Source organism: Protopterus annectens, chromosome 9.part0 (genome assembly GCF_019279795.1).
Source record: "Protopterus annectens isolate FY-2018-M chromosome 9.part0, PAN1.0, whole genome shotgun sequence".
In the NCBI taxonomy this organism is placed as follows: domain Eukaryota; kingdom Metazoa; phylum Chordata; order Ceratodontiformes; family Protopteridae; genus Protopterus; species Protopterus annectens.
The window spans coordinates 203,328,912-203,343,753 of record NC_056743.1 but is presented as its reverse complement, the minus strand read 5'-3'; the positions used below and the strand labels follow the sequence as shown (position 1 = coordinate 203,343,753).

The 14,842-nt window shown below is 45.5% G+C and overlaps 1 protein-coding gene across 1 annotated transcript in view; it reads right to left on the bottom strand.

Moving 5' to 3' along the window:
* NUP160 (nucleoporin 160) overlaps positions 1 to 14,842 on the bottom strand; it is a 1,498,284-nt gene that overhangs the window by 1,100,922 nt on the left and 382,520 nt on the right. Inside the window, exon 10 of the mRNA XM_044082750.1 lies at positions 13,525 to 13,602. Coding sequence (XP_043938685.1) covers positions 13,525 to 13,602 — 78 coding nt within the window. The remainder of the gene's footprint in view (positions 1 to 13,524; positions 13,603 to 14,842) is intronic.

Here is a 14,842-nt window from a genome sequence, read left to right as displayed (position 1 = left end):
TACAGAACAGTTTTTAAAGCATTATTACTATTACCTTGAGACACTGATAGAATAAAGGTAATGTAAAATTACAGGAATTTTCTGAAGTAAAAAAAAAAAAAAGTCTACCTATATGCAACTCTTATTACTGACATTATTTATCAAGTATAATCCACCAAGAGCTTTTCTTCTAAAATTATCAGTTTTAGGAGGGATAGAGCTGAGTGCTGTGTCAAAATCAGGGACATTCATGCCTGAGAACTGGGGACCGTTGAGAGGTATGACTCAATGAGGTAGTCATACTGAGTAGAGGAAATCTGAACCCAGGGCAAAATCTTATTGATAGGTGCCATCGGCCTTAACTCATGTGTTTACCATGGGACCTTTGTAATACATACCTCAATCTCTCAGAGCAAGAAATCTGGACAAACCTAAAATTAATGGTGGGACAACACCCCAAACATAGGAACAGATTTATTGCTCCTGTAAACTCAGATAGTTGCTAGAACAACAGGTTTTGCATTATGTATTTTCTGACATATATGAAGTCTGAAATTAAAATGGCTAACATTTTTATTTAGTGACGTTGATCTTCATTGTTGGTATTCCACAATTCCATTCAAGTGGGTGGGGTTACATAATTATGTATGCAAATTTTAGGTTAATCAGTGTCCCGATTTTTGACCAGTTGCACCTACTGTTCATGGCCCTTTGCCCAGATTTTTGATATTTCCAAGTTGAGAGGTATTTTGATTGTACAGGTCTTTAGTGTAAACTTCTGTGTAGTTAACACTTCTAGCTTGGGGTGGCAGCTTAAAATGCATTTATAACAGAAGCTCCAATTTGTAATGGGAAATGAAAGTATGTTAAGATGCCAAGGTAGCCGCAGAGTAAATGTCATCCAAGGAAACTCTGGATCAAAAGGCGGCTGAAGTAGCCATAGATTTAGTAAAATGCACCTTAACACGACCTGGTGATGGCACTCCCTTTGTTGAATACACCAAGAGTATACGCTGAGAAATCCAATGAGCAATGGTGACCTTAAGATATAAGCATGCCTAAAAAGGGCTTAGAATAGGAAACAAAAAGGCCATCAGACTTGCGGAAGGCCTTTGCTCTGTGCACGTAAAATCATAATTGCATATGAACATCCAGCAGGTGCAATTTATACTCCCCTTTATTCTGAAAGTTCGGAAAAAAACACATGGAGGTTGATAACCTTACTGATGTTTGATTCTGAGACCACTTTAGGTAAAAAGGAAGGATTAGTGCGCAGAGAAACTATCTTTATGGAAAATCATGTGGGGGGGGGGGTTTAATTGACAAGGCCTGAAGCTCTGACACCCTTTTAGCTGAAGTAATAGCAATTAGAAAAGCTGTCTTCCAAGACAGGAATTGTAGACCCCCTGAAGCAGCGGGTTCAAAAGGGGAAGAAACCAAGACTTGAAGGACCAAGGTAAGATCCCAAAGAGGTGTAGGGTCCTTGATCGGTGGCCTAAGAAAAGCACCCTTCAAAAAGGCTTTGCAGAGCTTAGAAGAGGCTAGAGAAGCTGAATTATCCCCTATGTGGAAGTCAGAAATCGCCAATTGAACTTTAACTGTAGAGAAGCTGGCAGCCTGTTGGAAAATGCTTGCCAGAAACTCCAAGACGATATGAACCGGAGCAGTGAAAAGGATCCAAATCCTGTTGGGCTGCCCAAATGGAGAAACGCTTCCATTTAATGGAATAAATCTTCCTCGTACAAGCAGCTGCCAAAATCTTCTTCACCAGAGAAGATAACCCGGAGTCCTAACTATTACGGGAACTGGAGCAGCCAAGCGGTGAGCTTCAGACTGGCCAGATCTGGATGTGGGATCCCAGAGGGGATGTAAAATCAGATCCGGAACTGGATCCAACATCCAGGGAGGACACACTACATGAGACAACAGAGAAGGGAACCACAGTTGGCGAGGCCAGAAGGGGGCAATTAGAATGACTGAACTCCCCAGCCGTTGTGCTTTCTGGATAATTTTGAGATCAGGCGGAGAGGAGGATAACCATAGAGAAGACTAGAGGGCCAAGCATGAACTAGAGCATCTCTGGTGAGCTTCCTGGAGGGGGGGGGGGGGTCAGTGCGAAAAACTCGCTGCACTTCTCGTTGGAAGGAGAGCCGAAGAGATAGCAGCAAGACAGACCCCATTTTAGAAAGATCTGCTTCGCTACTGAAGGATTCACAGACCACTTGTAAGGCATCAGGATAGACTTTCTTAGCTTGTCCGCTAGAAAGTTGCACCTTCCCGGAATGTGTGTTGCCACCAGAAAATGGCCAATGGAGATTGCCCACTCCCACAATTTCATGGCTTCGTGGCAAAGGGGATAAGACCTGGTTCCCCCCTATTTTTTTGATTTAGCAGACTACCAACACGTGGTCTGTCTGGATGGTAATCGTCCCTAGAGGAAGATCGGACTGAAGAGCTTGTAATGCCAACAGTACCGCCATCATCTCCAGGACAATGATATGCAACTGGGTCTCCAGTAAAGACCACGTGCCTTGAACTGCCCTTCCCAAGCAATGCCCCCCCCCCCCACCGGAGCTTGGTCACCATGGTCAGAGGGGTGGGGAGAATAAACGGGCGACCACCAAGATGATCCAGGGACTAAATCCACCAAAGAAGAGAATCTTTGAATGCCCCAGATAGACTAATAGGATACAACAGTGGTAGATCCAGAAAGGACCAGTGGACTGCCAGAGTCCACTGGAGCACCCTCATATGTAACTGAGCCGTGTTGACGAGGGTGATCGTGGCCGCCATGGTCCCTAATGCCCTTAAAACCAACTCCGCAGGAGGAGATGGAACTTGAAGAATGTACAAGATATGCTGAGGGAGTGAAGTCTGGCAGGTGTCAGGAAGGCCTTAGTCTGAATGGTGTCCAAATGGGCTACAGTAAAATCCAGAACTTAAACCAGTTTTAAGAGAGATTTGTTGAGATTGATGGTGATGTCCAGCTGGTGGGCAGTTCGGATGAGAAAGTCTTGGACTTGACAGAGTCTATGCCTGGAGGGGGCAGAGAGGAGCCAATCATCCAGGTAAGGGAAGACCTGGAAGCTCTGCAGCCCCAGGTGAGCTACCACCATCACTTTGGTGAACACCCTGGGGGCTGTGGTGAGACCAAAGGGTAGCGCTCTGAATTGGTAATGAGTGGATCCAAGTCTGAAGTGGAGAAACCTCCGAGACAGTCTGTCCATTTTGATGGGATAGTACACATCTTGAAGGTCTACTGAGCACATCCAGTCTTTTTCCTGCAAAAAGGGCAGGACAGACTGGAGTGTAACCATCCAGAATTTTGTCTTGGCAACTGACAGATTCAGGGTAGAGAGATTCATAACTGGCCTCAAGTCCCCCATTTTCTTTGGCACCAAAAAGAAAGTACAGTTGTGTACACTTACCATAAATGTAGACGTTCGAGTGTATTCACTGTTGCAGTCCTAACCAATGGGTTATCCGGCTCCCGGTAGCCCTCGATCAGCCAGAATACCACAGGTAAGTAAAAATGACATTGGCTGTCGTCGGTTGTAAAGGATGTCAGGGCGTCCGATATAAAAGGAGGCAGCTGACGTCACTTCCTCAGTCTTTCTTGCCATAACAGTCAGAAGCCCCCAGAAAACAAGGCTTAAACTAAATGCAGCCTGTACCTTAGGAAGAGAGAAAAAAGGGGGAAGGAGGGATGGAAAGCAGGACTGCAACAGCGAATACACTTGAACATCTACATTTATGGTAAGTGTACACAACTGTAATATGTTCATCGTGTTTCACTGTTGCAGTCCTAACCAATGAGTTGATTACCAAAGCCCAGAGAAAAGGGAGGAGGAACCAACAGAATCAAGGATTGGAGATAATGCCCTGCAGAACAGCAGTGGCAAACCCTGCCCTGGCCTTCAAAAACAAAGGCAAATTATAATGCTTTGTGAAAGTGTGAACAGAAGACCATGTGGCAACTTCCAAAATGTCTTTAGTAGGGACATCCCTTAAAAAGGCTGCAGAAGTGGAAGCTTCTCCAGTTGAGTGGGTCCTAACCCCTTGAGGAGGAACCTTGCCATGAAAGGAATAACAAAAAGTAATACAATGAGCAATGCATTTAGAAATGGTTTGCTTAGAAATAGCCTTGCCCTGGGCTCCAGGGGCAAAGCTGACCAATAGCTGAGCTGATTTCCGAAGGTCTTGAGTCCTGTCCAGGTAAAACCTGAGCTGTCTATGCACATCAAGAGAATGTAGGATCCTCTCACCTCTATTTCGAGGATTAGGAAAAAAGGTAGGAAGGTGTACGGACTGATTAAGAGTCAGGCTAAAAATCACCTTGGGCATAAAGGAGGGGTTGGTTCTCGAAGAGATCCTATCTGCATGGAAAATAAGAAGAGACTCCACAGCCATCAAAGCCTGCAGCTCCGAAACCCTCCTTGCTGAAGTTATAGCCAAGAGGAAGGCAGTCTTCCATGAGAGAAACTTAAAATCTGCAGTGGCAGCTGACTCAAAAGGAGGAAGAGTGAGTTTCTCTAGAACAAAATTAAGATTCCAGGCTGGAGTAGGCGCTCTTCTGGGAGGTTTTAAGTTGCAAGCACCTCTGAGAAACATTTTCATCAGAGGATGAGAGAAAATGGGTTGTTCAAAAGAACAATGAGCAGAAATGGCTGAAGCATGGATCTTGATAGAGGAAAAAGAAAGACCACCCTGCAGCAAATCAGCCAGGTATTACAGGATCAGAGGAAGGGTAGGCTGAAAAGAAGATCCCCCTCTAGCCTGCATCCAAAGAGGGAATCTTTCCCATTTGCCAGCGTAAGACTTCCTAATGCTAGGCCTCCTGGCCTCCTTCAGCACATCAACCACCTGCTGGGGCAGGGAAGAAGAATAGGATGGAGTCACACAATGAGCCAAGCTGCCAAATGGAGGGACTGAAAATGAGGATATAGAACATTTCCCCCCTTCCTGAAACAAAAGATCTGGCCTCAGAGGAAGATGCCAAGGAGGAAATTGGGAGACAGTGCGAAGCAGTGGATACTAATGCTGCATGGGCCAGTCCGGAGCTATGAGAATAGTCCATGGTCGTTCGCCCCTGATCTTCAATAATACTCTCGGAAGAAGAGGAAGAGGAGGGAAGGCATAAACTGACAGCAGTGTCCCAGGAAAGGACAGAGCATCCACTCTCCAGGCTCTGCTGTGATGCTGTCTGGTGCAAAAAAGAGGTAGAAGATGGTTGTCTGGAGAGAAGAGATCCATTTGAGGAGTGCCCCAATGTTGAATGATGCTATGAAAAACTACTCTGTTCAGCTGCCACTTGTGAGGATCCAGGGCCTGTCTGCTCAGCTGGTCTGCCAAAACAATGAGCCTTCCTGGAAGAAACTGACCTAGGAGATGCAGGCCCAGGGATGCTATGGACCAAAGACTCATGCTCTGTCTGCACAGGAGGTAAGAATGAGTCCCTCCCTGCTTGTTGATGATGTACCACATGACTGTGGTGTTTTCTGTCCTGACAAGAAGGGTCCCTGGAGAAAGAAGATGCTTGAAATCTAGTAAAGCCTGCTGGACTACCATCAACTTCTTTAAATTTATGTGCAGGTGCATTTGCTGGGCATTCCAACTTCCCTGTATGCATCTGCCATCCAGGTGAGCACCCCAGGCATAGTCCGATGCATCTGTGGTAAGAACTTGAGTGGCCAGGGGTGGGCGAAAAGGCATACCTTTGTTCTGTAGACAGGCTGTTGCCCACCAAAGAAACTCGTCCGCAGACATGGAAGCAGAGGAATTACCACAACTAGGTCCTGTGTGTTGACACCAAGTGTTCTTGAGGTACCATTGCAATTTCCTCATATGCAGTTTTGCATATGGAATCATGAGAATGCAAGAGGCCATGAATCCCAGAGCTTGCTGGTATTTTCTAGCAGGGAGCTGGGACAGGCTTGCCAAATCCTTGAAGTAAATTGAAAGAGTTGTCAACTTCTCCTGGGTGAGATATATCATGTGGGTGGCTGTGTTCAGACTCGCTCCCAAGAATGTTATCTCTTTGGATGGTACCATTTTTGATTTTTCCACGTTGAGAGTGTAACCCAGGGAAGAGAGAAGAGTCTTTACAAATTCTAGATCCTTCAGCAGCTGTTCCGGAGAATTTGCTTAAATTAGACAGTCGCCCAAGTATGGGTAAATCTGAATTTCTTTTGCCTGCAAAAGGCAATGACTGGAGCCAGGCACTTTGTGAAAACTCTGGGAGCAGTACATAAGACAAAGGGCAGCGCAGAAAGTTGATAATGCTGCTTGCCCACCCTGAAACGAAGGTATTGCCTGCAACTTTCCCTGACAGGGGTGTGCAGATAAGCTTCTTTGAGATCCAATGTTACCAGCCAGGAATCCTTTTCTAACATTGGCAGTAACTGATGCAGAGTGAACATTTTGAACTTTGGAATTATCAAGAAAGTGTTCAGGATGGATAGATCCAGGATAGGACGCCAGGTGCCTTCTTTTTTTGGAACTAGGGAAAGTCTGGAATAGAAACCTTGGCCTACCAGCTGAGCAGGAATTGATTCTATTGCTCCCAGATGTAACAGACAAAATTTGCTTTTCTACTTATGCCCTTTGGTTTGGAGGAGCGTCCGGGAATTCTTTGGGTACTGGAAAGGTGTGGAAAGAAAACTTGTGCCCTAGGGATACAGTTCTGAGTACCCATTTGTCATCCGCGATGGTGGCCCAAACATTTGCAAACAGGGCCAACCTTCCCCCTAAAGGACTCTCCGGGCAGGCAAGAACAGGCAGAAGTTGGACAGAGTCATTGAGAATGCTTAGTTTGAGACGCAGGTTTAGAACTTCCCACCTTGGAAGAGGAAGCCTGCCAACGCTTAGACCTTTGAGGGGTAGCCCCCTACTCCCTAGAAGATTTGTAACCTCTAGTCCTAGAATGGCTCTGTCTGCTAGTGTCAGGGAACATCCAACTCTTAGAAGGGTAATGTTAATTCCTGCTAAAGCGAGGAGGCTGAACTTGCAGAAAGTCTGTCTGCATAGACTTGGCCTGGTCTTCCATCTTCTTGAGCACTTCCTCTGCTTTGCTGCCAAAAAGACTGTCCTTATGCAAAGGCACATCTAAAAGCTTAGCCTTAACAGGCTCTAGCAGAAGCTGCTCCCTGAGCCAAGCGTGCCTTCTAATAACAGAGCCAGTAGCTGTAGCCCTACAGGAGGCCTCTAGAATGTCGAAGACAAAATACAAAGAATGCTTACTGATTAGACTGGCAGAATTCAGCAAATCCTACATATCCTTTCTCTCCGCCAACTGAGGCACACCTGCTATCCTAGATTTAATAGCTTCCAAGGTGTGCTGCTGGTACTTCAGCATATGAAAAAGACAATTAGTAGATCCAATAGCAAGAGTAGCAGAGGTATGAACCTTTTTATCCCACCTATCTAGGTTCCTAGATTCCCTGTCAGAAGGAACAGGATTTTTAGTAGCTGTGGCCTTAACTCCTTTAGGGCCTTGAGAAATAACCTCTGGATCAGCCAACGGATTCCTGAAAAGAAACAAATGAGAACTAAGAACTCTATGGTACCTGTCTGGTTTCCTGGGAGCAGGAGGAACTAAATTTGGAGTCTAGGAATTTTCCAGAAACACATCATCAACCACTTCCAACACAGGAGGAATAGCCAAAGGCTTATGCTGAGGCAAATTCAAAAACTCCCTAATCCTTTTCTTTGATAGGGGGTAATCCTGACTTTCCCATTTAAAATGTCCCCTGAGAGTATTTAAAGTATCACCAAAAGAGAAATCTTCTGGTGGAGAAGCAGAAGGGATGGACTCCTCTGCGTCTGAATCCTCAAAAGGAGAGAAAGCTTGAGAAAATTCTTCTTCATCCACAGAAATACTACAAGTAACTGAACCTGAAAAGGACAAAGCCTCAGGAGAGACATCCCTAGCCCTTTTTGAAGGAGGAGGCTGTAAACCTCTAATAAGACTCAAACGGTTATCAGCCATTTTAACCATTTGAGAATGAGAGGAAGGAGAGGAAACTGGAGTCTGCTTCTTTACAGGCTTATGACTGGAAGATTTACCTGCAAGTCTAAAGAACTCGGGAGGCCTGGCAACTGCCGAAGTTGCAGCCGAACTAGTCAGTATGAGCTTGCTGTCTGAACGAAGAACTGAGGTCTCTGACACCAGAGTCAGCTTTGCGGCTCCGGATCCAGCTGAAGAGGCAACAGGCGGAAGGTCAGAAGGCAAAATGGACGCCGAAGGCCTGGGGACCTCAAAAATGGTCTAAACAGAGGCCTGTGGTTGAAAATCTGTGGGCTGCATGGGGCTGCAAAGGCGCCTCACTGGCCACCACATGACCGACGACCAACTTATCATCCGAGAACGACCTTCGGAAGCTTGCCGCGGCCCTTATCCTTATGCTTCTTGGGGATATCCGAAGCCTGAAGACCAGCGGACACCATACAGACAAACTTAGGCCAAACTCCAAAATGCTTGGCTAAAAACTCAGCCCGACGAATATTACGCGGATTAAGGAAACACAAAGATCACAATTAGGAACGCCGTGGTCAATGCCTAAACAAATAATACAATAGGAATGAAAATCTCTATGGGGAATCTGCTTTCCACAAGTAAGACCATTATTAACCTTTTCTGACATTCGTTAAGGCAAGAAAAGAGGATCCCCAACGGGGTACTTAGCTATAGTTGACTTCAACTTCATAGTCAGAAACACAAAAGGTAAACTGCCGACTGGCACTCCTGCAAGAAATGCTTCTGCTTCAGGCTCTGCGGGAAGGAAGACTGAGGAAGTGAAATCAGCTTTTTGTATCGGACACCGACATCCTTTACAACCGACAACAGCCGACGTCATTTTTACTTACCTTTGGTATTCTGGCTGACCAAGGGCTACCGGGAGCCAGATAACCCATTGGTTAGGACTGCAACAGTGAAACATGATGAACTTCCTGGAATAAATGCCTAATCTGGACTGGTCTAGGGGAACCAGCTGCATGACTCACTTTTCTAGCAGCTTGGAAATTTCCTGTGCTGCTGGCTCCCTTTGCGCAGGTGGAATGTCTGGGAGGAACCTGGCTGGGCTTGGCCTTTGAAAGAAGGGGACTGAATATCCTCCCGGATATGACTCGCAATACCCACTGATCATCTGAAATTGATTCCCAGGCTGATGGGTGTAGCAAAAGTCGACCACCGACTGCCTCCAGAGGATGAGCAGCCAGGCCACCCTTCAGGGCTATTGCGCGGGCCTGTCTGAGAATGAATCCAGAGACCCTTGATTCCTTGGGCCTCCTCTGCCATGAGGGCATCTGTTGAATGCCCCAATTCCTCTGGGCAGAAGACGAGTCAAGAGTATCCTGGGAATAACCGAGACTTGTGCAACTACATCTTCTTCACCCCTGCTGATTCCTGGAGGAGGACCGTTTAGGAATTGAGAAGCGGATTCCGATGGCAGACAGTCTTCCCGTCCATCTCGCTCTGGACCAGTGTGCCACATACAGTCTTTCCAAAGAGTGCAGACCCATCATACAGGGCATTTGTAAAAGACACCTTGAAGGGCTCAGAGAAGGTACAAAGCCAGAGCCAGGCGTGACGCCTGATGGCAACGCCTGGCCCGGCAGCTCTAGCGGCACCCTCTGTAGCATGAAAGAGAAGCCGCATAGAGATATTAGCAATAGAGGTGAGGTTGGCCATTCTGGAGGAGAAACTTTCTTATCCTCCTCTGAAATGGACCCTGGGTTTGACTCTGAAGCCTAATAACGTGTGCAATATTGTTCAGTGCATGCACAGTGAAAATGGCTGAAGTATAGGCCCACTTTCCAAAACTGTCCAACATCCTAGACTCTCGGTCCAGTGGGTGAACCATGGAGCTCTCCTGTGGGAGCTTCTTCTTGGTGGCCACCTCCACCACCATGGCATTGACTGCGGGTCCATTTGACCAATGTGGCTTGTCTGTGGGGGCACTGAGGAACTTACTGGGGCGCTTGGGAATAGTGTCCATCATGTCGGACTCTTTCCACAGCCAAGATGTCACAAGATCCACCAGAGGATCTGCTGGGGAGGGGGGGGGGCACCCAGAAAGTATAAGGTCCTGCGCCAAACGCCTCCAGGAACACAGACTCATCCGGGTTTTTGGACGGACCACCCCCGCACTATCACAGGATCTCCATGATGTCTCCAAATGAGACATCCTCCGGGGGTGATCGAGGGGAACCCTCCCCTTCCTCCAAGTTGGTGTCTTCTGTGAGAGACTCCAGCGAGAAGTCTATGTGCCTCCTTTTACATGTACGTTTTCTATGAATCTCCTCAGGGGGGTCTCTGGAGAGGACTCGAAAACATCTAGCTGCTCCCGTGTGGGAGCTCCCTGGGGAGAAGGGGCAGCAGGCTGTACCTGAGGTAACAGGATGGAAAAATCCAGACCAGAAACAGAGAGAGCCAGGACAGATTGCGAAGATGACAGCATCAAGGGTCTCGATGGAATTGAGATAACCTTCTCCATCACATCAAAGCCAGATGGAAAATGAACCGCCTGAGTAGGGGCTACAGATGGGTCTGTAAATCCTCTGGATCAACAGGGGAAACTGAAACTCCAGGCACCGAGACTCCAATTGGAAGGCTCTACTCTATATATATATAAAAAAAAAAAAAAACTCTGAGCTGAAACCATTCCTTCGGATCCACCGTCAAGGCTATGTCTCTCAGAGGCAGGAGGATCCAAACTCATTGGATCAGACCTGCATGAGGTAATGACTGGCATCCAGGTACCATCGATGCAGACTCCTCGATGCTGAGGGTCCTTGGGTTTGAGGACTTCAAAACCAGGTGTTGGATCAGATAAAGAGCAATCAGGATGAAGGGTAGCTCCCAGCTCCGGAGGGAGAAGGGGCAGGCAAGACTCCCATCTGTATCTGGGTGGGGATGAATCTCCGCATCATCCTGTTCACCTCGGTTTTGCAAAGGCTATGGGTGGATCTGGAGGAAGAGACCACCGACATCAACCTACAGGGGCGGTGAGGTGAAGCTGATGCAGGGGAATGGCTCCAAAGCACCTCCATCTCCGAGGAGAAACGAGGGGAACGGAGCCAGGAGACTCAATACTCTGAGCAGAGCGGACGTTTGCAGGTAGTCCTACTGAGGACAAGTGGTCAGGGGACCACTTTCTTGGCCTGTCCTTATGCCTGTGCTTATCCCCGTCCACGGTCCACTTGGCGGGAGGTTGAGTCCCAGAGGCCGGGGAGGAGACAGAAGTCGTAGCCAGGGTAGCAGTAGAACAGGTGGACAGGGCCCTCGTTGTAGGTGGGGGGGGAAGGCCTTTTAGAATAAGTTTACTCCTCCTGTCGATCAATGAGCGGGGACTGAACCCTGAGCAGGAGGAATCAAGGTGAGCAACCCTTAGAAACTCAAAACACAGAGTGTGGGCATTAGCTGGGGAAAGCTTATGGCCACACTCCATGCATTTACGAAAACCATGCCTGGGAGTCTCTGACATGGTCAAGAGAGAGAGGTAGGCACAAACCAAAGAAAAATGCACACACACACACCCATGCACACCTAGAGATAGGACAAAAAGTTTTTTTTTTTTTTTGAACTGACATGAAATGTGGAGGGGAGGTGATAGGAAAGATAGAAAGGTGAATTCCTCGACAGAAAGAAAAGTGAAGTGGAAAATAGACACACTTACCCAAATATAGCTCAGAACCAATGCATCACAATGCTTACATGAGCGCAGCAATCGAAATCTAAAGGGAGGAAGGAGACAGGGGCATTATGGGTAGGGGAGGAGCTTGGATCAGATGCTGGAGAAATCTGACTGAGTCGGATCTGTGTTACCACAGGCTGAAGACCATATGAAGACAACAACTTCAGATTTATATATTACCCATAATAAGAGCAAGTGGTGATCAGAACATAGATAATTTGAGGGGACCCATGCATGTGTTAAAGTATTTAGGAAATGCCTCTGTCCATTTGCAGTTCTGAGGTAACTTTTCCGCTACCCATCCAGAGATCCAAGTTGCAAATGAATATGGAAAGTGAAGAGCTACGTCAGACTGATGGGAGATTAGGTTTCAGAGCAGTGGTACCCCCTTGCAAGATATTCCTGTCCCTCCAAACCCTTCTGTTGATGTTAAGAGGTTTAAATCCCTAGACAGAGCATTTCTGATGTCATTGACTTGCCGATGTGCAGTAGTTTAGTCAAAGAAAATGCTTTGTATGGCAGACACAAGTCACCTCTTACCACTCTGTAGAATACAGCTTATAGTGACAAGGCTTTGAGTCAGTCCATGTAGGAATGATTGTTTCGGTCTTGTATCCTTTTAGTAAGGCAGCTCTCTGGGCACTCCAGTTGTTGCACGTGTCTGGACAGACACGTGCCAAAGTGAGAACTATACTCAATGACTGGCCTAATGATGGCTGAGTAAAGTGGGGGGACAATGTCATCCTTAGATCATACATGTTGGTAGAAAGGTCACTGCCCACAAGTTTTAAAATCCCGAACAACTGTGTCAACTCTTAGAAGTGTATTGTCAATGTGGTACTTCCATGGGAAAGAGAACTTCCCAAAGGATACAATAATTCAGTTTTTGAGTTATGTTTCAGTTCATGATTTTGCCACTGGTTATATATTCGGGACAAATCTTCCTGCAGTATAGATACATTATATGTGGATTCAATATCTGCTCCTAGCTTGCTGTCATCTGTAAACTTAGTCAGACAGAGCCATTGGTACTGGCTTTTACTTCAGAGAAATGATGTCAAACAGGAAAGGTGGCCAGCACTGAACCCTAGGGGGGGGGGGGGGGGGGACTCCACTGGTGACTTGTCTTTGTAAGGTGGTAGCTTCCCCTTTTTTGATCTCCTGCATCCTATCTGTAAGCCAGTTGGCAATTCAGAGGGTGACATAAGGGTTTATTCCTATTTAATTTATCGACCTTTTCTACTATGTCTGACTGCAGAATTACGTCAAAAGTTTTAAACAAGGTTGAGGTATGCAGAATGCACCACTTTACCTTCATTCACTGTTGTGACCTTTTCAAGAAAAAACACTAGAGTGAGTAACCATGACCTACACTTGATGAATCCAAAATGAGAGCAGTCCAGTATTTTGAGGTTCCCTATGTGTTTACTGATTAGTTCCATAAATCTATAAACAACTTTGCATAAGAGGCTGATCAGACTTGTGGGCCTGCGATTGCCTGGTTCTGTGGAAGGTCCTCCTTTGTACAGGGAAATGACTGTAGTTCTCCATTCACTTGGCGCAAAACCTAATAGAGGCTGAAGCTGAACAGTACTCAGGGGGTATGAATTTCAGGTCAATCTTCAGGGACAGACTGAGGGGAGAGAGGGGTAAAAGTTTAAGCTCCAATTGGCCCATAGGTTTGCTATTTCTTCAGCCTCAGTGTAGGTAATATCATTCACAATCAGCTCAAAGTACAAAAAAAGTCAGTAAATATTCTCAGAACGGTGTAAGAAAATAATGTAAATCAGACACTTTTAAACATACAAAAGAAAAGCTGCAATGATAACCATAAAAAGCTGATGCCTACCTGTGATGAAAAAAGAGTGGAAATTCGATCAAGGCTGTATCTGTTCTTCTCTACACTCACAAGCTGGAAAATGCAGAACTGCAGAAACAAAACGTTGCCAGGTTAGAATCAAGTATTCAACTGCTGCTGCTATCAAAGAAAGGAAGAAACTCCACTCAGTGAACGGCCAATGTTTTCAGATGAACTACCCAATGGAGGGTGTTCACACTAACTTCCAAAACATTGTTCATTGTTATCTCGTTACAGTACACTTTAGGCATTCTTAAATTCCATTCAGTCTCCAGCACAACAGTACATCACATATGGAAAAAAAAAAAAAAAATATATATATATATATATATATATATATATATATATATATATATACCAGGATAGCCCATTGGGCCAACAAGAGCCTGTTTTCAATGGAGTCCCAGGGAGAAAAGCTCCATGAACAACAATATAATAGGAAGACAATGCATTTACATGTATGCAATACCATTGAAGAACGAAGGTATTACACATAACAAAAAATCTATGACTGCAGTGAAAATACAGTCAAAAAAGCAAAAGGTAAAATTACACACACACACACACACACACACACACACACACACACACACACACACACACACACACACACACACACACACCAATTAAAAAAAGAAAAATCTATTGCTGCATATTCCTGTTAGATTTGTTTCAATGTGAAATAACACAGGGTTGACATTACAGTTTTACATGAAATCTTAGCAGAGTTAAAGTAGGATGGGAGGATAAGAGGTGTTAATTGTTGAATGTAAGAGTGGGACAATAAGAAAAAAAAAGTAGAGCAAGAGTAGAAGTAAATGAGAAAAATTATGAAAGTCATAAAAAAAAAAAAAAGTATAGAGACATGAAAAATTTGTCAATTACTGTGACCGGAAAACAAAGCAAGCTCTGCTAAAACACTTACGAAACAACAAAAAGTACCATCACATAAGCATGCATACAAGACAGTAAAACACAACTCAGTCCTCCCCCACCCCCACATTCTGCTACACTACAACTGTGAACTTCAACAGTTATCAGTCTACTTCAGGGGCAATCCAAAATGAAACAATATTACACTTGCAGAATCAATTTATATTTCTGCATTAATGAAGAAGTACATCAGAATTTTTCTAAAGAGGTAGACGGTAGGTGACAGTTTGCATTTCTTGATCATATGATTTGGACATCTCCCTGACAATGTTAACTAAAAACCTTTTCTTTACCACTGAAAGGGACAGTTGTGCAGAATTACCCAGCACAAGTCTGCATCTACAAGGATACCTTAAGTCAGTAGGCAGACCTGCAA